This window comes from Saccopteryx bilineata, chromosome 4, assembly GCF_036850765.1.
Source record: "Saccopteryx bilineata isolate mSacBil1 chromosome 4, mSacBil1_pri_phased_curated, whole genome shotgun sequence".
Taxonomy (NCBI): domain Eukaryota; kingdom Metazoa; phylum Chordata; class Mammalia; order Chiroptera; family Emballonuridae; genus Saccopteryx; species Saccopteryx bilineata.
In genome coordinates this window covers 55,749,845-55,771,375 of record NC_089493.1, presented here as the reverse complement: position 1 = coordinate 55,771,375, position 21,531 = coordinate 55,749,845, and the positions used below count along the sequence as shown (strand labels likewise).

The following is a 21,531-nucleotide window of genomic DNA, read 5'->3' as shown; positions in this document are numbered from 1 at the left end:
CCTACACATACATGCAATGACAAAGCTCACCTTGATGTTTATGGATGGTTTTCCCAATAAAGATGGATCAGAGGGTTTGTTTGAGGAACACGCTATTCTGGGAGCAATCCCCAGTGTGTTCCTTGCTTACAAGCATGCGATAAAATTCCTTCTCATAAAATCATCTCAGAGTTGTCTTATGGCTGGCAACTATTGAGAGTTTGGATCTGGTTCGATCTGGTGACACTGGCCCCATCACTTTCTGACTAACGGATCTGCTAAGTGACCTGGCCTCTCAGTGTTCCTGCTGGTGAAATGGAGCTAAGAAGAGCCTCTGTGTGAAAGGATCATTATATGAAGTAAATGAGGTAAGAGATGTGCTTGGCATAGAATGCAAAGTCTCCTCTCTGTGTTAGGACACTTCCCTCAACAGATGACAAGCATGAAACACATGGTTTTCTAAATGATAGTTATTATAACAATAAAGGCATCACAGCACAAATGCAGTGGATTTTCCAGGAAAGGGCTGGAGAAGGGCTTCGCAGAGCCTGAAGGATGTTTGCTCTTCCCTTGGTCATAGAACAGACCCCTGCCTGACAATCTCCCCTGCTCCCCCCTCTTCCCTCTCCCTTCCATCCTCCCACCTGCTTGTCAGCCAGGAAATGACTCCGGCGTCAGCCATTTTTTTCTTTTGATCCTCAGGGCCCAATGAAAGCCAGACCTAGACTGTTGCCCACTGTCCCTGCTGCTTGGCCCCTGCTTTGGCCCAAGGAGGCTGTGGGTAACAGGGAAACCACCCACCACTGCCTTCATCTCCTCTGGACCGAGCTTAGGTCTGCTTGCTGCTGCCCTCGGGGGCCTGAGGCTGGAGCTTCCGCCGCCCCTCCTACCCCTGCTGCCCTCCACAGGTCCCGGCAGCCCACTCACAGCTCTAGGATGAGCACCACATCGGTGCGGTTCTCGAAGACGTCGTGCAGCGTGATGATGTTGGCATGCAGCACCTGCCGCAGGATGCTCACCTCCCGCTCGATCTCCTCCCGGCACACGCCCCGCCGGCTGGCCCGGCTCTGCCGCTTCTTGATGAACTTGGCAGCATACTCCAGCCCGGTGCTCTTCTCACGGCACTTCTTCACAATGGCAAACTGGCCGCTGTGGAGACACAGGCTCACACAATTAGGGTGTCACTGTGGCCATCAAGGGAGTGACCTATCGGCCCCCAGGCCACCCTAATTCAGAGCCACTCTGCCAGGGCAGGACAAATCCCACCACAAGTCAGCATCCCCACCTGGCCATCAACCAGTGGCTGAGCTGGGGCAGGTCCTGGGTTTCCCTTCTGTCATGAATCCTGAAGGAATGTTAGTACTAACCTATTCAGTGTACAGACGTGAACACTGAGGCCCTGAAAGGTTACTGGTTTGATCAAAACGATACAGCCTTGTCCATTTCAAAGCCTCAGCTAGAACCCAATTTAGCATTCACCAGATGAAATCACAATGTCCAGTGGTTTATACTATGCAAGGCAAAGATTAAAAAGAAAAAGCTTTTCTGACCGGCATTATCAAGTACAACTATCATCCAGCTGAATCTCCTATATCTAGATAATAGTACCGATTTGTCGCTTTGGAATTTTGAGGTGACAAACACCTCTATATTCTTGTTTTTCACCCTTTGCTCCCAGCCCCCTTCCATGAAATAAAATCTCAATTACCTGACATGAGCCACGCAGCTAGACAATAGGGGGACTGGACAAATACAGGGACAATGCACTGAACGTAGAGACAGGCAAGAAGTTGTGCAGGCTGGGCGGTGGGGAGCTTGGTGGGGTGGCCCATCACTGTCAACGACCAGGGGGGGAGTCCGTCACAGTGAGAAGGCGGTGGAGGCCACAGAGTTGTAAAATGTTTGAAAAATGAGGCACAGAAGTCAAGTCACTCTCCTGAGGCCATCACAGAGTCAGTGGCGAAGCCAAGCTTCAGAGATGAACACCTAGCCCACTGCCAGCAAAGCCTCTAAGATACAGGAGTCGGGGCTTGGCATGGAAATCCTTCACTCTGTGGACCAAGACAGCACCCTTAAAGTGTGTCCATGCCAGAGCAGCAGGCAGCCCTAGGCTGGCCTCCCAGGTGCTCCCACCCCACAGGGAAGGGCGGCAGCCTCTGCTTTGCCGTCTCGGTCCAGGCAACCAGTGGGGACAGCTCTACGTCCCTAGAGACTGCCCAGGGGCCACCCCTCCTGGGGATCCTCCCACTCCCCTTCCACAATATTACACCATTGCCCCATGTCTTCTTGCCACCCACAATACCCACTGCTTGAGATAAAACTCAGAAAGTCTTAGGTTAAGCCTAATGGCTTAATAAGGGGCCACCACACACCACGTTTGAGATGTGTTCTCTTAGTGGTTCTGGGGTAAGAGTTACATGATGAAATGCTCTGGGGATTTACATCTCATCTGAATCTTTCCATTACTAGAATAATTCTCAGTGAGGCAATCTGCAAAATAAACCTAAGTGACCAAAGAAAAAATAAAATAACAGAAGTCAAGTAGAACAAGCAAGATATAAATATGCCAACATGCTATGGCAACCACCTTAGAGATGTCACCAGACACACATCTTCCATTCACTCAGTGCTGGCTGGGCATCTGTGCTGGGCAGTAAAGGGCAGGGACCAAAGACCCAGACAATAGGTACAGAGGGATCTCTGGGGAGGGAGAGGGCCCCGGTGGCTGGGCTGGGCAGAAGGCTTGTTGGAGCCCAATTGATGCTACATTGTCCACTAACATTAAAGTTTCGGCTACTTAAGCCCCAGTATTGCCTTGGCTGTCCACACGCCGGCTGACGCAGGTGGAACGAAGCCAGTCCTCCCAAAGCCAGAGTGAACACATTCAGTAAGATCTCTAACACAGCTGGTGACTTGGAACCACTCTGGGCCTTGGGGACATCAGGTCCTTTAGTGGGTGCCAGCAAACACTTGACAAAGCTTCCAGTGCAGGCAGCTGTGAGTCTCAGCGTCAGGATGGCCACGCTCCTCTCCTCTCTCTCTCTCTCTGATACCTCAAGTGGCCTGGCATCAGCAGTCCTGAGGGCAGACAGCTCCCTCTTTCCAGTTGACCAATGAGAAACCAAAACTTAAGAATTTTAAGCAATTTGTTTAAGATTACAGAGCACAGAGATAGAGGCGCAGGGTTTTTATAAAGCAGAAATAAATATTTCAGGTGACCTTGACATAGCTTCCTCTTATTTTCATGAGGGAAACAAAGACATTTTTCTACATCACATGCCTGAAAAAATTCCTCCAGCTCTCAAAACGCAAATGAGTGTTTGCTTTTCCTGGTTGAGCTTTCTCTTTGTGAGAGCAGCTATGGCAGCAGGAGGTGGCTGGGGCTCAGGCTGCAGGTGCAGAGGTCTTTTAGGAGTGGGCGACCAACACAGAGTCCAGGCGACAGGACCCCTCTTCCCTCTCTTCATGAGGATGGGGTCCTCCACTCAACCTGCCCAGGGAGCTTCAAGAGAGCCAAGGCCACTTGCTGGGTTTCCTCTCTCCTTGGGATGTTACTGGGAAGAGTGGAATGTGCATCACCAGGGCCAGCCCCCACGAGGCTTTGGCAGTGACAGCAGGCTTCAAGGTCAGACAGGTCTGGTTCAGGAACTTACACTGTCACCTGGGGCAAGAGACTATCTGCTCTGAGTATCAGTTTCCTCATCTGTGAAATGGGAATAGTGAAGACTGGAAATATCTGTAATGCTGGCCCATAGTCAGTACTGATACATGGTAGCTATCATGACTACTAGTTTGTGGCTCATGTGAAGGCTGAGCGAGAAGCATTAGACACATAATTCACTGATTTAAATAGTCTGCGATGTGTGGCCAGGGAATCAGCATTATTTTAAGAGCTCCCCACCCCCAGTGATTCCCATAGGCTTCCAGTTGTGGGAATATTTATGTTCTAAACAATTAGCCAATTCTTTTCATCCTTAGAGCACTGGTTCCCAGCTCTCATTGCACCTTGGAATTGTGTGGGGAATTCAAAACTCCTGGTGCCTGGGTCCCCTCTCCAGAGATTCTGATCTCTGGGTCTGGGCTGCAGTCTGGGAATGAACATGTAGCAGGTCCTTGAATAATGTCATTTCATTGTAACAAATGATGAGATGCTATTGAAATTTAACTCTTGTTTGCATCAATTAGCTTATAGTAAAATTGGTTTCTTTATATGTTATTTGACTTAAAGTTGTAGAATCTGTCAGTGATGTTAAGTGAGGACTTCCTGTACTTCAAAGTTCTCTGGTGACTCTGATGTCCAGCCAGGCCGGGAAACACCAACTTCCAACAGTTCTCCAAATATCTCCACTTTACAGGAGACGACATTGCAGAGCTGTTACTCATATTGTTCCTTGTCCTTTTCCCAACCTTCTCCTTGAGTTCTTCGATTTGACGAGGGAGGGAGAAAGGGAAAGAGGGAGGGAAGGCTGCCTTTTCCACCAGCATAGCTCTTGCTTGAGGGGTCCTCAATCTAACTGCCCCAATGTTTATTTGCAAGTCAAGGCAGAAGATGACCCTGGCCTTTGAGGCGTAACAGGAGCAGAAGTTGGCATTCAGGCATGCCCTGGTCACTGCACCCAGAGCAGACACACAAAGGCCAGACCTGAGGTTGCTCTGTTATGCCTGCCACACAGCACCAGCAGACTCATGGGCAGGTGAAAACAGTGACAGTGAGGGCCCCTCTAAGGTTAGAACAGAGCCACCCAGGGTGTCATCCAGACAGGGAACAGAAGGGAGCCATCCAATCTTTTTAATGGAGATCATTCCAACGCTAATTCAAAAGTTATGGGAATCCTGAAACAGTGATGCACATATGCAAAACATGCACATCCCCCGCCCCCCATAGCGAGTCAATACCTAATCCCCGGTCTAATGCAGCAAAGGGCTGATGGTCAGGAGGCCCGGGTCCTGGTCCTGACCGGCCATCAAATCTTCGTGGACTTGGACAAGGTGCTGCCTTCTCAGGTCATGTTTTTCTACCTGCCACCTGAGTTCTCACCTCAGAAAGCTTTCTCTTAGAAAGCTCCAAAGAGCCTGAGACAACTCAGGACAGAAATGAGGGCTTCATTCTCCAAATTCCTATCTCTGGGCTGGTGTCCATAGACTTGTTTTAGTTAAAGCCCTACCACTAACTGGCCATTACCCTGGGCAGCCTGTTCAACTCCCAGGGCCTCAGTTTCCTCCCTTGTCAGATGGGGGAGAAAACCTGGCCTGTGCATCTCACAGAGTTGGCAAGGGAATCACAAGATCCTGCCTGAGAGAGGACTTTACCACCCAGCACTGTCCAAAGGGAGGAACTCTGCACCCGAGGCTGGCTTGCAAAAGTCACGCAGGATGGCAGTAAATCCACAAGTTCCAGAAACTACCTTCCCTGCTCCTGCCAGAGCATCATCGTGCAATTAAGTCAGGAACACAGCTCACTCCCCAGGTGGAGGGCTCAGCTCCTCACTCACTTAGCAACCTGGGAGGACAGAGCGGGCTCTGTAGAGAATGAGACAGATGGGCCTCATTCCAGAACTCAGCAGAGCCAAGGCAGGCATCCCATGAGGGTCTCCTGTTGTTTGCCCTGGAACCACATGATAAGGAGTAAACTTAGAACAGCTCCCCAGACCCTGGCCAGTTGGCTCAGTGGTAGAGCATCGGCTGGTCTTGTGGATGTCCCGGTCTGATTCCCATTCAGGGCACACAGGAGAAGTAACCATCTGCTTCTCTACCCCTCCTCCTCCCCCTTCTCTCTCTCTCTCTCTCTCTCTCTCTCTCTCTCTCTTTCTCTTCCTCTCCTGCAGCCATGGCTCGATTGGTTCCACTGAGTTAGCCTCTAGCACTGAGGATGGCTCCATGGCCTCACTTCAGGAGCTAAAAATAGCTCAGTTGCCGAGCAATGGAGCAATGCCCCAGAGGGGCAGAGCATCGCCCCATAGGAGGCTTGCTGGGTGCATCTGGTTGGGTCGAAGTGCATGTGGGACTCTGTCTCTCTGCTTCTCTTCTTCTCACTTAAAAAAGAGAGAAAGAAAGAAAGAAAGAAAAAGAAAAGGAAAGAGAAGAGAAGAGAAAAGAAAAGAGAAGAGAAAAGAAAAAAGAACAGCTCCTCGGCACCAAAAATGGTGTCTCTAGCACCACTCCTGAGCTTCATGGAAGAATGCCCCCAAATTCTTCAATACCAAAAGGAAGTAACCCAGATATAACCCAAATCTCACACCATTTGGATTTTGTATAACAATGTGGCTATTACAACACACCCAACTTTTCTTTTTTTTTTTTTTTTTTTTGGATTTTTCTGAAGCTGGATATGGGGAGGCAGTCAGACAGACTCCCACATGCATCTGACTGGGATCCACCCGGCACGCCCACCAGGGGGCAATGCTCTGCCCATCCGGGGCGTCGCTCTGTCGTGACCAAGCTACTCTAGCGCCTGGGGCAGAGGCTAAGGAGCCATCCCCAGTGCCCGGGCCATCTTTGCTCCAACGGAGCCTTGGCTGCAGGAGGGGAAGAGAGAGACAGAGCGGAAGGAGAGGGGGAGGTGTGGAGAAGCAGATGAGCGCTTCTCCTGTGTGCCCTGGCCGGGAATCGAACCCGGGACTTCCGCACGCCAGGCCGACGCTCTACCACTGAGCCAACCGGCCAGGGCCCCAACTTTTCTTTTTACAAGCTAATTTTATATTTATGCTATTAATATTTGTAAGTAATTTCATTTTACAGATCAGAAAACTAAGGTTCAGGGAGGTAAAGTGACTTGTAAGTTGGGTCAGGTAGCAGGCCCTGATTGCAGGGCTAGGACCTAAATCATGCCTATTGACTCCAGCTCCAGCGAGACATTGAGGTAACTAACCAGGGGTGGTGCATCGAGCAATGAGGAGAGGGGTCCACTCTAGAAGGGAGGGGCATTTTTGTCACTGACATTGTTTAAATTTGCCAGTGCGTGGTGATAATAAAAAGCAGACTGGTCTTTATTCAATTTTATCATTGGTTTTGAATTTTCAATAGATAATGTACTTCCATGGCCAGCATCGAGCAAACCACTCCTACTGCCCACTGGTCACCACCTGCCATGGGAAGCCACAGCCAAACAGATGTGTTTTGGCAACCTCCCAGGTGCTGGCTGTTAAAGGTATCTTGAAAGGTCTATGAGTAAGATGGGCTTAACTCATTCCCTTTCTCGGTCAACTCTAACGTGCCTATGACTTTAGTCACTTCCCCAAAGTCACCATTTATTGAGGTGGAGACGAGGCAGAGCTTCACAGAATGCATACCCAGGGATGAGACGCCACGTGAGGGAGAGGCATCAAATGGGAAGTCTTCCAAGGCAGAAGGATGTGGGGACCAGGTTCCCCCTCCTGCTTCCCCACAGTGGTCACAGCAGTTCCCCTTCCCATCCTGGAGAACAATGAATAGAGTCCTCTGGAATTACCCTGAAAGTTTTCAGGGCCACAGGCAGGGATAATGCTTAATAGCTTCCAGTCAAGGTCATCCCAGGTGCAGCTCACAGGCCAAGTGATGAGATCTGCAGCTAATGTGTTTCAAAGTCACGGGCAGAAGTAGCTCAAATCTATAGTCAGCAGGAACCAGATCGGGCTGATCCCACAGGACCCAAACCCCAAACGCTACAGCAACAGCCTGTCTGAATGGTGTCACCGGGTCCTATGCTCACTCCTCTGCCTGGCCAGGCTTGACTGTGGGGCCTCTGTGGATGCCCTTTGACCCTCATCTGCATCCCCTTTCTAATATATCCATCCTCATCCTCTAGCCACGCCACTCCTAGTTCCCACGAACAAGATCCTTCCCCCCACTGCCTTTGTAAACAACCTGTTTCCTGATCTCCTATATCCAAGTCCAGGATTTGAAGTTCTATTTCCAGCTCTACAACTTTTAGCAAATCACATAACTCTGAGCTTCAGTTCCCTTGTGTGTAGTGACACAAACATAAGAAAACCCCAGGCTGTCTTGAGAATGACATGAGACAGGCATGTGAAAGCATTATGCACACTCTCATTTCTCCTTGAGTGTGAATTATTCTTTTTCTCCATCCACTGGCTCAGCACATCTGGATCCTGTACTCAATTTTTCAATCCCAGCGTATTCTTGAACCTCATTCAGTCTAAGAAACCCCATCCTCAGATCCCAGCTTAAAAGTAGACAGTGCAGGGGAGGGCTGTGGCAGCTGAAGAGCAAGGTCCCCAGGTGGTGCCAGGATCCAGGAAGGCAGAACACACTATGGGACAGTTACCTGCAGTCAGGGAAAACAAGGGATTAGATATCCAGGAAGAAGCCAAAATAGAGTGAAGAAATATAAAGTTACTAAAGTTGGAGCAGAAAGTAGGTCAGGATCCCAGGCCAGAGAGACGAGGGTAAGGAGTGAAAATTTATGAAAAGCCAGGTGGGCAGCGCATCTGGAACCAGGGAGGCAAGCAAAGAGTGACAGGGACACAGCGTCCAGGCCAGCACATGGTGAGCGGAGACTCTGAAGCAGACAGAAACATCAGCACAAGGCCTGCAAACACAAGAGCACCCAGAGCCATTCAAATGGCCTTTTCCCCCAGCTACTGACTAGGACCCACAGTCTAATGAACCTGTTTCTCCTGACCACGTTGTCAGTGCCTTTCTCTCCTGACAATGGTTTTTAAATTTATTTGAGGTGTGGACCCTCTCTCTGCTAAGAAACGCAATATGTATACCCAATGAAAAGCAATGCATCTATTTGAGGAGAGGCACTCAGAGCCCACCTATTCACAGCCTACCCTCATGATGTGTTAAGGGACTTCATGGAATTCTAAGAGCTCCTGGGAACAAAATTTGAGAAGTATGCGCTATGCAGGGGTCCCCAAACATTTTACACAGGGGGCCAGTTCACTGTCCCTCAGACCATTGGAGGGCCGCCACATACAGTGCTCCTCTCACTGACCACCAATGAAAGAGGTGCCCCTTCTAGAAGTGTAGGAGGGGCCAGATAAATGGCCTCAGGGGGTCGCATGCGGCCCGCGGTCCATAGTTTGGGGACACCAGCCATACTCTTCTATGATCACAAAGCAGTTTCAAACTGTAAATGAAAAAAAAAAAAAAAGGAGAAAGAGAAAACACTCGTGTTTCTCCCTTTTTTAAAAAATTCATTGAGAGGAGGGGAGGTAGAGACAGATTTCCATATGTGCCCCGAGCAATCTGGGGCATTGCCCCATCTGGGGCATTGCTGCCCATCTAGGGCGTTGCTCCATTGCTCAGTAACCAAGCTCTTCTTAGTACCTGAGGCAGAGAGACCATGGAGCCATCCTCAGAGCCTGAGGCCAACTTGCTCCAATGGAGCCATGGCTGCAGGAGGGAAAGAGAGAGAGAGAGAGAGACAAGAGGGGGAGGAACGGAGAAGCAGATGGGTGCTTCTCCTGTGTGCCTAGAACCCAGAACATCCACACATCAGGCCAATGCTCTACCACTGAGCCGAATGGCCAGGGCCCGCATGCTTCTCTTGTGTTTCAAGAAGTCACTCTGAGCAAGTCAACCTCAGGGTAAACAATAAGGAATACATGTATGATAAGCATCAGGAACCAGGAGTCTCCAGGGAGCTGAACCCTGACCTATAATGGCCCCCGTCCACAAAATCACAGGTGTCTGCCTGGGCAGGCCTGTAGCTGCTGCTTTCACAGGTTAGCTCATTTAATTCCCTGGTCCAGCAGGCTCACTTCCTTCCTCTGACCTTTTTTTTTTTTAATGCCAGAAAAAGCTCCTAAAGCACAAAACGGAAGAAATTGTTGAGCAGAGCCAAGTCGGGCTGAGGTATGATTACTTTTCCAAATCTATTTTTAAGTATAAGCACATTTTGATGCTGTTGTCAAATGAACATGAGCTCACAAGTCCAACGTCTGAAATTAATTAGGTCCCCATTTAAGTTGGCTTTGGCTATATAGAGAAAAGTTTTCACTAAAAATACAGCTCAGAGGCCTCTGGTATTTCCCGTAGTCTAGAGTCTGGATTCTAGACACTGACATGATGTAGGTTACTGTGAAAGTGCTGGGCTTAGCGGGTACCATCCGCCCACCCACCCCATCCACCTAACTGTCCATTCACCAATCCATTCAATCACTAATTCATCCTCCATCCCTCATTTATCAATCAGTGTCCTAAGTGCTATAAACAGGACTCACCCCACAACTTGAAGGGCTTACAGTTAACTGGGGACATCGCACAAACACTAATGGAAAAAGAAATGTGTTCTGGATGTGTAGAAATATCTGCCTCTGGGTCAAGTGAGTGGGCAAATGGTTGGTGCTGCAGCAGTTCAGTGCAGGGAAGGGCAAATCCTGACTGAGGGGAGTCAGGGGAAGCCTTTGAGGGCCTTACAGGATTTGGACCAGGGCTGGAAGAAAAAGCTGGATTCAGACAGGCAAGGGGACACTGCTCAGCTGGACAGGCAGGGAATGGTACACGAAGGCTCTGTTCTGTGGAGCCCAGAGTCACCACCTCTCCGCCTCACTTCCTCCCTGTCAAGTAGCTACTTTCTTGAGGAAACACTTTAGAACAGGGATCCCCAAACTTTTTACACAGGAGGCCAGTTCACTGTCCTTCAGACTGTTGGAGGGCCAGACTATAAAAAAAAACTATGAACAAATCCCTATGCACACTGCACATATCTTATTTTAAAGTAAAAAAACAAAACGGGAACAAATACAATATTTAAAATAAAGAACAAGTAAATTTAAATCAACAAATGGGAACTATGCTCCTCTCACTGACCACCAATGAAAGAGGTGCCCCTTCTGGAAGTGCGGCGGGGGGCCGGATAAATGGCCTTAAGGGGCTGCATGCCGCCCACGGGTCATAGTTTGGGGACCCCTGTTCTAGAAACTTGCCCTTTCCCCTCCTCTCTATGGGTGGAGGGAGGAGGAGAACAAGGAGTCAAGTAGCCAGTAACGCTCAGTTGGGTCAGACAGCCTTCTCATCACCCCCAATTGTGAAGCCAATTGGCCTTCCAAGCCTGACCAAAGCCCAGGAGGCTGGACCTACCGATGAGACATTAAACATGAGCTCATGCTGCAGAGAGAAGACAGAAGAATGCAGGATGGCTGAGGTTCTGCTATTACTGTGGGGGTACAGGGTCATCCCTCATAAAATGGGGAAGTGAGCAGTTTATCTTCTATAACACTTCCCTCCCAACTTGCCAGATCTCTCCCTTCCAGTGCAGAGTTCTGTATCAGCCTGGCTCCTGTGAGCTTTGCACCTCCCCTTGGCCCACGACCTCCTGGCAATCTTTCCATAATTCGCATAAAGTGACCATGGATTCCCAAGTGTTACCTGACCTTATTCCAAAGTAACAGGTTTATGTTTTAACAGCATCCTTGACCAAGAGGGGCTTTATTTGTGGTAAGTTTAAGCCCACACTGGGCAATTGGAGGAACTACTTGAAAATAAAAAGGTCTTCCTACTTTCCCAAAATTCATACCAAGCAAATGGGACAGACTATGAGTGTCTGTGTTTGTGAATGTGGTTGTGTGCACAATCATAAACTATTATTTTTTGTCAATTCCCTTTTGCACACCTGGATCTTAATGTCCGAGAGCCTGTAGCAATGTCTTCATTGATATAGTCTATTTTCCATCCAAGGGTGGATGCGCTCTGTTTCTCAGAATTTCTGTGACTTGGACTTTTTTCCCAAGTTGGTTTCCTTGCCATTGCTTGACAATGCCACAGATCAGCTCCCTCAAACACTGAGGGCTGTGAACGGGGAAGACCACATGTTATGGGCACAGCTCAGGGATCGGAACCCTGGATACCTCACCAACTTCCAAGTTCACTTCTCTTGCAGGGCCTCAGTGTCCACATCCAAAAAATGAAAGGTAAGACCAAGATGCCTCTTTCAGGTCAATCTCCACCCTCATCCTAGCTCACCCTCTTAGGAATCTCTGACGCAGGTCAGTATGTCACATCAATCAATAAGAAACATACAGAGTCGTTTCTGAGTTTCCCACTGCACAGGGCCCAGCCATGGGTTCAGACTACTGAGATTTCTGTCACATGTGTTTTTATTTTGTTGTTGTTGTTGTTTTTGACATTGACAGAGAGAGAGAGTCAGAGAGAGGAACAGATAGGGACAGACAGACAGGAAGAAAAGGAGATGAGAAGCATCAATTCTTCATTGCAGCTCCTTAGTTATTCAGTGATTGCTTTCTAATATGTGCCTTGACCAGGGGCCTATAGCAGAGCGAGTGACCCCTTGCTCAAGCCAGCGACCTTGGGCTCAAGCCAGTGACCATGGGGTCATGTCTGTGATCCCATGCTCAAGCCAGTGGCCCTGTGCTCAAGCTGGTGAGCCCGTGCTCAAGCCAGCAACCTCAGGGCTTTGAACCTGGGTCCTCCACGTCCCAGTCCAATGCTCTATCCACTGCGCCACTGCCTGGTCAGGCTCTGTCACATGTTAATCAAATAAATTTCCAAAGAGAGAGAGAAATCAGGGCTTCGAGCAAGGAAAGCAGATCTCAGGTATTCTCAACAAGATGCCCCTGTACCATCTTCACATCCAGCAAAATGCTGAAAAGACCCAACACCAAAGGTATTGTTATAGGAAATGACCTGGGTACCCATCTTAGCCCTTAACCACCAACCAGCCCCTAAGAGCCTGCAGAGTAGGTACTGTCCTACTCATCTTTACAGCTCTCACGGGGCCTGCTCGGCATGCGTTAGCATGAAATAAAGATCTAAACTGTGGTGGCAGAAAGTGTGTTGAAGGGACTGTCACCCACAGCCGCCTTCAGTGCAGAACTGCACTGGCAGACTTGCTTTAACAAGAACACATTGTTGGTATTTTTTATTATAAAAGGAGCATGTACATTATTTAAAATAGCAAAAGAAAGAAAACAGAAAGCACAAAAGAAGCTTCCTGAGATAATCATTGTGATCATGTTGGGGTCTGCTGTCTTGGGATTATTTTCAGTGCATATTATAGTCTTTTCTGTTTGTTTATTCATTTCTTTAACGTAATCGGGATGATACCATATACACTATTTTGGAAACTGCTTCTTTTATTCTCTACTTAATATATTTCCCACATACTTAAAAATTCATTTTACTCCCTAATTTTAAAAATACCCCACCATACAGATAAATCGTAGTTTTTAAAGCAAATTCTTAATTTTGAACATTTATATTAATTCTATTTTTTATATAATTAATAATACCATTGTAAATACCCTTATGTATAAAATCTTTGTGTAAAACCCTGATTATCTTTCCTTGAGATAAATTCCAGGAAATAGGATAACTTGGTCAAAAATCATGTACATTTTTAAGGTTTTTGATATTTGACAAATTATCCTCCAGAAAGATTGTCCCATTAATACTCCTAACAGCCATAAATATCCTCAGCACCTCTGCTTCTCATCCCACACACATTTCACCAAATACTGGCTCATTACTTTTTCAGCTTTACCATACTGATACTTGAAAGATAACATTTCGTTTTAACATGAATTAAATTAACTTGTAGTTAATTACAAGTAAGAATGAACATCTTTTCCTATGTTTACTGGTAATCTGAAGTGCCTACCAATATACTATACACTTTGTTAACTTTTCTGTTGGGGTGTTTGCTTTTTCCTTATTTTTCTTTCTTTTTTTTTTTTTTTACAGGGACAGAGATAGAGTCAGAGAGAGGGATAGACAGGGACAGACAGACAGGAACGGAGAGAGACAAGAAGCATCAATCATCAGTTTTTCGTTGCGACACCTTAGTTGTTCATTGATTGCTTTCTCATATGTGCCTTGACCGTGGGGCTACAGCAGACCGAGTAACCCCTTGCTCAAGCCAGCGACCTTGGGTCCAAGCTGATGAGCTTTTGCTCAAACCTGATGAGCCCACGCTCAAGCTGGCAACCTTGGGATCTCGAACCTGGGTCCTCTGCATCCTAGTCCGACACTATTTACTGCGCCACCACCTGGTCAGGCTTTCCTTACTTTTCATAAAAGCTCTTTACATGCACGTGGTATTGCCATTGTCGTGTGTGTTACAGATTTTGATCCTGCCTGATTGCACTGTACAGGGGCTTTAGGTCTTCTTGGCATCAAATGTTGTTAACAGGTGTTTTCACTTTATGTCTCTCTCCTCCTGCCTGTCACTACTGTGCCTTAGGAGCACTCTGAAGAGAAATGCCTTGTGGCTTGGTGACATTGTGGCCACCTAGGTGTTCAGTCCAAGTTATACCTTCAAACTTACTTCACAGGCCCCAGGGAAACTACCACCATCCCTCATCCCCTACACTTGATCCCTTCTTCAAAGTCACCTCACTCTTCCTCCTGACAATGTCCCTTCTACTGGCTGATTGCAGGAAGGAACAGTGTCTGAGGGTGAGCAGGCCCTGATACAGAGTGGGCCCAGTATCCCCAGGGTGGACCACAGCTGTGGGGTGACCAGCACAACAGCCCTCTTAAGGGATGTAAAGCATCTCTCCTGCCTCGAAAGTATCTGTTATGTTGTTAAGGGTCCTTTATAAGAGGACACAGGTCATGGCTTTTTTTATTCAGAAATCAGTACCATGGTGATGTCTGTCTACCCTGAACAACTGATATCCTTCTTCGTTTCAGATAATGAAAATGGCATAATCTGTCTTATTTCCTTTTTGTCCTTGGTAGTCAATGACAACGAGGATGACCTAGCGCTTAGGTGTATTTCCTTCCTCCTTCCTTCTCACTAGTGGCTCTGGAACTTGGGGTGTAATAGAATCATCAGGGAAGCCTGTTTGAAATGCAGATACCCAGGCCTTACCACAGGTAAGGCTGTGAGAAATCATAACCTTTTGGAGAGTTTGTGGCTTTTGATCCTCTACCTTTATTTGCAAATTTTTTGTACCTCTTATCGTATGTTGCCTCAAATTCTCAACACACATGAACAGGGGAAACTAACTATAAGTGGCTCTGTGCTGCTGTCACTGCAGCACAAAGAAAGAGAGTGAGCTGCAGAGCACACCTGCCAAGACAGAACTTGATCTACTTCACAGACAGCTAAAAGAGGCCCCAAATGGTTAAAGGGGCTGTTCAAGGCAGGGCCACCCAGACACCATTTACATACAGTCCATCCCAATGGCTGGGTTGACTGATTGCAGAGCAGACAGCATTTCCTGTAGAAATAAAATGGTGCCAGCCTCCCCCCTTCGGCCCCGTGCTCACAGGTGGCCCATTCCCTCATCCCCACCCTGAGAGGGACTTGACTCCAGATCCACACCCAGCCGCCCTGTGCCCACAAGCCTGGAGGCTAGGGCGGAGGTGAAGGGAATAGGTCCAAGTCCTCTTAGAAGCAGATTTCCCTCCCAAGTCTCCTCCCACCCAGGCCCAGTCTCCCCAGCAGAAGCCAGTGCCTCGTTGGGCAAGCAGCTCAGAGTTGCAGCTGTGCCACCTACTCTGTCATCACCAGCCCCAATTAGCAGCTCCCAGGCACCCTCAGGGCTGCCACTCCTTCCTGGTTCCTCTAACTCTGCTCTAAGTCATTACAGGATCTGGCACTGCCTGACATGTTTCCTTCCAGCCTAATTGTCGGGACTCAGGAAAGGTATGTGTCACATTCAACATGACTTATTTTTCCTTGGTGTATGCAAACTATAATCTGGAATGGACCCCGGTTTCTACATGGCCTCTTTCCTCTAGAAGCCCACCCACCAGGCCTCCCTCACTGGCTGCCTCGGTTGGCCTTGTCCTCACCCACATGGTTCACAGTGGAATCATAGGGGTGGAGGTCAATCAACAGCACACTGGGGGGACAGGGAGCTCAGATCTCAGCAGGACCCCAGGATAACCCCAGCCTGCTTCTGTTACTAGCTGGCTCCAGGACCTTGGATGAGTTCTTTAACTTTTCTGTGCCTCTGTTTCTTCATCAGTAAGTTGGGGATGTCAACCACAGAGACTGCGATGAGGATTAAATGCATGAACACATGTAAGGGCCCAGGACAGCATCTGGCACATGATAAATACTGATAAATATGATTGTAGTTTTAGCTCTCTGGGCTTCAGTTTCCTCACCTGTGGAATGAAAATAATACACTCAACTCACAGGACTACGGAGAAATTTTACTTGGAGAAATGGGAGAACATTTAGCACACAGCCTGGTATTATTCTTGGTGCTAAGGATTGGACACTGAACATCATGGTTCAGAGCAGATGTTTCCACCCACGGCTACAGGCTGCCCTTTCCTGCCCCTCAGTGACCCAGAGAACCAGCTCCACACTTGGAGAAGAGGCCCACAGAGCGGTCATTGGCCCCACACATTCCTGTCTTATCTTGAGAGCTGTTAGTTCCCAGCTTTCCTTCCAAGCAGAGTGAGAAGCCAGGAGGTGTCTCAACACATCAGGGCGCCCAGGACAGGCAGGGGACAGAGTGTCTCCTTGGGCCTCCTGCCACCACACCATTTCCACCATTTCCACCATTTCCACCATTTCCACCATTTCCTCCATTGCAGGGACTCTGCAGGGTCTTCAGACAGAGGCTGAGTCTGGCTGGCAAGACTCATATATACACAGAGAAGGGTCCCCAGATAAGCAGAGATCTCTGCCAAGGTCACTGAATCTCTCTGGGTGGGCCCATCCCCAGAGCAGACGCAGGGGCATTGCCAGGCAGCCTAGCCAGGAGCAGCTGGGATTGCCATGACCATAACAACAGGTGCGCTCTCTGTGCACAACCCAACACAGGCCTTACTGCCCTAAACTATTCTGTCTACTTGCCTGAATGCCCCACCCCAGGCTGCAAATGGCTGAAAGGCAGGGTCAGCCCTGTCTTACTCACTGTTGAGCTTTTGGCATCTCTAAGTACTCAGCAAGCATGAGCTCGATAAACGACTCCTGAGTATAGGCACTGGGAACAGAGATGAACAACAGGCAGTTTCTCATTCAGAAAAGAACCACCAAGTATTGAAGAGGGCACCCTCGCAAGTCTCTTTTCTAAACTAGACATTCCACCTGCCTTCTCTCCCGTGCTCTTTGAGGGCAGGGCTGTTTTGTGGAACTTCTCTTTCTTCCAGAACACCTAAGCTCACAGTAAACACTTTACACAGACTCAACTCGGCTCAGGAGCGCTGCATGTATCCTTTCTCTGTACCAGGAGGAATTTTTCCATGGGTCCCAATGGTGAGTAAGATATAAAATCATTTGCTCAAAAGCCTCTTCCTCTCCAGCCCAGGAAGTATCTGAGTATGCTGGGGCTGGGGGGTCAGGCAAGGTGTCAGACCCCAGCCTTTCCAGGCATGCAGGAAGTGGGAGGGACAGTCCAGCCCCCACAGCTGCCAAGGGCTGCTTTTCATGGAATTACAGCAGGCGTCCCCAAACTGCGGCCCGCATGCGGCCCCCTGAAGCCGTTTATCTGGCCCCTTGCTGCACTTCCGGAAGGGGTACCTCTTTCATGGGTGGTCAGTGAGAGGAGCACTGTATGTGGCAGCCCTCCAACGGTCTGAGGGACAGTGAACTGGCCCCTGTGTAAAAAGTTTGGGGACCCCTGAATTACAGGGTCAAACTACAGAGGAGAGGAAGAAACACTCAAAGTAGCTTTCCCAAGGTCACAAAGCAGTTTACAGCAGAGCAGCCGGAGGCCCAGAGACTTCAGGTCATTCAACACCTATTCTGTGTCTTGGATTTGGCGAGGATTTCCAAACTTTTTCTAGTAGCATAGTTCTCTCTCCTGTCATTATTATTTATTTTTTACATTTCTTTGATGTGACAGAGAGAGAGGGGGGGGGATAGGGACAGACAGGAAGGGAGATAGATGAGAAGCATCAATTCTTTGTTGTGGCTCCTTAGTTGTTCATCGACTACTTTCTCATATGTGCCTTGACCAGGGAGCTAAAGCAGAGGGAGTGACCCCTTGCTCAAGCCAGCACCTTGGGCTTCAAGCTAGCAACTTTTGGGCTCAAGCCAGCAACCATGGGGTCATGTCTATGATTCCACGCTCAAGCTAGTGACTACAGGGTCATATCTACGATTCCACACTCAAGCCAGTGAGCCCACGCTAAAGCCAGATGAGCCCATGCTCAAGCTGGTGACATCGGGGTTTCAAACCTGGTCCTCTGTGTACGAATTCAATGTTCTATCAACTGCACCACAACTTGGTCAGAGTAGTTTTACATTTTAGCGCAGTAAAAGATACACACATGGGCTAAATAAAAATGAAATTAAACAGAAGTCTTTTTTGCAGAATCAATAGCCTCCAGTCCCAGTTCTGCTTGTAAGAGGCAACCCGTTTAAAGCCTTATCTAATTTAAGAATGCTTGTTTCACCTGACCAGTAGTGGCACAGTGGATAGAGCATCAACCTGGGATGCTGAGGTCCCAGGTTTGAAGTCCTGAGGTTGCTGGCTTGAGTGTGGACTCTTTGGGCTTGAGCATGGACTTATCTGGCTTGAGCACAAGGTCACTGGCTTGTGCCCAAAGGCTACTGGCTTGAAGCCCAAGGTTGCTGGCTTGAGAAAGGGGTCACTGGCTTGGCTGGAGCCCCCTGGTGAAGGCATATATGAGAAGCAATCAGTGAACAACTAAAGTGCCGCAACTGTGAGTTAATGTTTCTCATCTCTCTTCCTTCCTCTCTCTCTCTCTCTCTCTCTCTCTCGTCTCTTGCTTTAAAAAAGGGGGGGGGAATGTTTGTTTCAAATAAATCTCATGTAGAAGTTTAATGTACCAAATATATAAAAGCAAAGATGCTTTGGTTGAAAGGGAAGAAACACAAAACATTAGTCTGATTATTACACACACACATACACAAACACACACACCAGCCTCTATCTATGTTTGTATTATAGGATTTATTGTGAAAACTACACAACTACAGCAAACCTCCCTACATCACAGCCTCTTGCTTTTACGGAGGCCTTCTGTGGAGGCGAAAGGAGCCTCTCTCTCTGATCAGACACACCTGCATCAGGTATAGCTGGATTTTGTCCCATGGCAGCCTCTCACACCCACACTCTTGTCTTGAGGTATCACCCTCTATAGCAAAAAGGACCACTATGGAGCCTCAGGTTTCCTTAAGGCTTGGGTTCTGGCTGGAGGGAGAGAACTAGGGAGGAATCCATGTATGTCACAGTTCATAAAATATAAATAACTAATAGCTAGTTGGATCGGCAGTCATGTATACCTTAACTTGAATTTGTTGAATTAGACTGCTTTCCTACCAACTGGCCAACTTCAGCTATGCTGAAGAGAAATTTTGATATAAGAGGAGAAGAAGAAATAGTGTTGGGAATGGGGAGAACTGAGGCACTCGGGGAGAAGGCAGAACAAGACGGGCCCGGCAGGGGAAGTCTTTCGGCTGCTGGAAGGCAGCATGAGGGCACCCAGTGCTGGCCAGCTGGGAAGAGGAGATGACAAAGGCATCAGAGAAGTGTAAAAAAAAGGTGTGGGACCCTCTGATTGCTTACTCCTCAGTCCTTCCCTTATTTGAAACACTTCAGTCAACGCTCTTCAAACCACCTCCACTATTGGCAAAAAAATTTTTAAGTTCTGGATTTTAAAAAAATTTCTTTTTTTAAGCACTGAATTCTGCCCTGCAACCTCATTGGATGCTGAAGGCAGGAACTTCATAGCTCATTCTGCTATCTCTAGATCATTGTTCAGCCGTGGGGAAATGCAGCTTGCCACCTAGAAAGGACAGTTATCATACATGATGGTGCAATCTCCTTCCTTCCTCCTCCTTCCCCAAACGCTCACAATGTACATGTTCTCCCTCCAAACTTTGGAGCAAATACACACAGCCCAGGAAGACAACAGCTTCTCCCCACCAGATGGCAATGGGAAGGAAGCAGGGGCACTGGGTTGCGATCACAGCTCCCAACACAACCTTCCTGGAATTCTCCTTCCCTCCTGGGGCCTGCACTACACTTCCTTTTCTGTCCTCAACCCTGGACATTGCACCCTGAGAACGCTGCTCCTGAGAGTGTGATCCTTGGACCAACAACATTGACTTATGCTAGGAACTTGTTAGAAAAGCAGTATCTCAGATCCCACCCCAGCACTACTGAGTCAGAACCTGCATGTTCACATGATGCTCAGGTGACTCACATACATATTAAAGTCTGAGACGCCCTGTTTTTAAAAATAGTACACAGGGCAAGTCCCCAGGCCATTACTTAATGGAATCCTGGGTACCCAAAACTTCATTCCCAATTTTCTTTGGTTCTGGCTCTTCTTACTGAAAATCTGAATCAATGAGATTGTTTCCATACCTTGGAAAGGGCAGTATAACACAAATTAATAAATATCTATTAAATGATTCATTCTATGAATAACAAGTAACTCTTGAGGAGGAGCTTTATGATTTACAAAGTACTTGCATGTGAGATCTCTCTTTCATACTCACCAAATCCCTGGGAGGCCCTGGAGGACAGATATCACTGGCTTCTATCACTTGGCTCCAGAGAAGGAGCCAAGTTCAGGGGCCTTAGAGAAAGTGGCACATCTTCTTTCCAAAGAAGACATACAGATGGCCAATGGACACATGAAACAGTGTTCAAAATCACTAATCATCAGGGAAATGAAAATCACAACTATAATGAGATATCATCTCACACCTGTCAGAATGGCTATTATCAAAAAGAACAAATAAGTTGGTAAGGATGCAGATAAAAAAGAACCCTTGTGAGGCCCTGGCCGGTTGGCTCAGCGGTAGAGCGTCGGCCTAGCGTGCGGAGGACCCGGGTTCGATTCCCGGCCAGGGCACATGGGAGAAGCGCTCATTTGCTTCTCCACCCCTCCGCCGCGCCTTCCTCTCTGTCTCTCTCTTCCCCTCCCGCAGCTGAGGCTCCATTGGAGCAAAGATGGCCCGGGCGCTGGGGATGGCTCTGTGGCCTCTGCCCCAGGCGCTAGAGTGGCTCTGGTCGCAACATGGTGACGCCCAGGATGGGCCGAGCATCGCCCCCTGGTGGGCAGAGCGTTGCCCCATGGTGGGCGTGCCGGGTGGATCCCGGTCGGGCGCATGCGGGAGTCTGTCTGACTGTCTCTCCCTGTTTCCAGCTTCAGAAAAGAAAATGCAAAAAAAAAATTAAAAAAAAAAAAGAACCCTTGTGCATAGTTGGTGGGATTACAAATTGGTGCAACCACTATGAAAAACAGTATAAAGGGTCCTCAAAAAATTAGAAATAGAAATACCATATGAACCAGCAATTCCACTTCTAGGAATCTATTTGAAGAAAACAAAAACACTAATTAGAAAATATATGTGCACCCCCATGTTCATTGCAGTATTATTTACAATAGCCAAGATATGAAAGCAACCAAAATGTCCATCAATAGATGAATAAAGAAGATGTAACATAGATAAGATAGATATAGATATAGATATAGATATAGATATAGATATAGATATAGATATAGATATGGGCAGAGGAGGTATATATATGGATATGTATAATGGAATTACCTCAGTCATAAAAAAAAGAATAATATCTTGCCATTTGTAACAGCATGGATGGACCTAGAGCAGGGGTTCCCAAACTTTTTACACAGGGGGCCAGTTCACTGTCCCTCAGACCGTTGGAGGGCTGGACTATAAAAAAAACTATGAACAAA

At 47.9% G+C, this 21,531-nt stretch overlaps 1 protein-coding gene across 6 annotated transcripts in view; it reads right to left on the bottom strand.

Annotated features, from left to right (window-relative positions):
* The window catches only part of DAPK2 (death associated protein kinase 2), a 135,010-nt gene that overhangs the window by 55,363 nt on the left and 58,116 nt on the right, over nt 1-21,531 (bottom strand). For 3 of the 6 annotated variants that reach the window (XM_066274115.1, XM_066274110.1, XM_066274111.1), the window contains one exon: nt 907-1,128. In XM_066274115.1, coding sequence (XP_066130212.1) covers nt 907-1,128 — 222 coding nt within the window. Of the gene's footprint in view, nt 1-906; nt 1,129-2,566; nt 2,679-21,531 lie in introns of those variants that run through there. The other 3 variants (XM_066274112.1, XM_066274114.1, XM_066274113.1) reach the window with 3 other exon arrangements.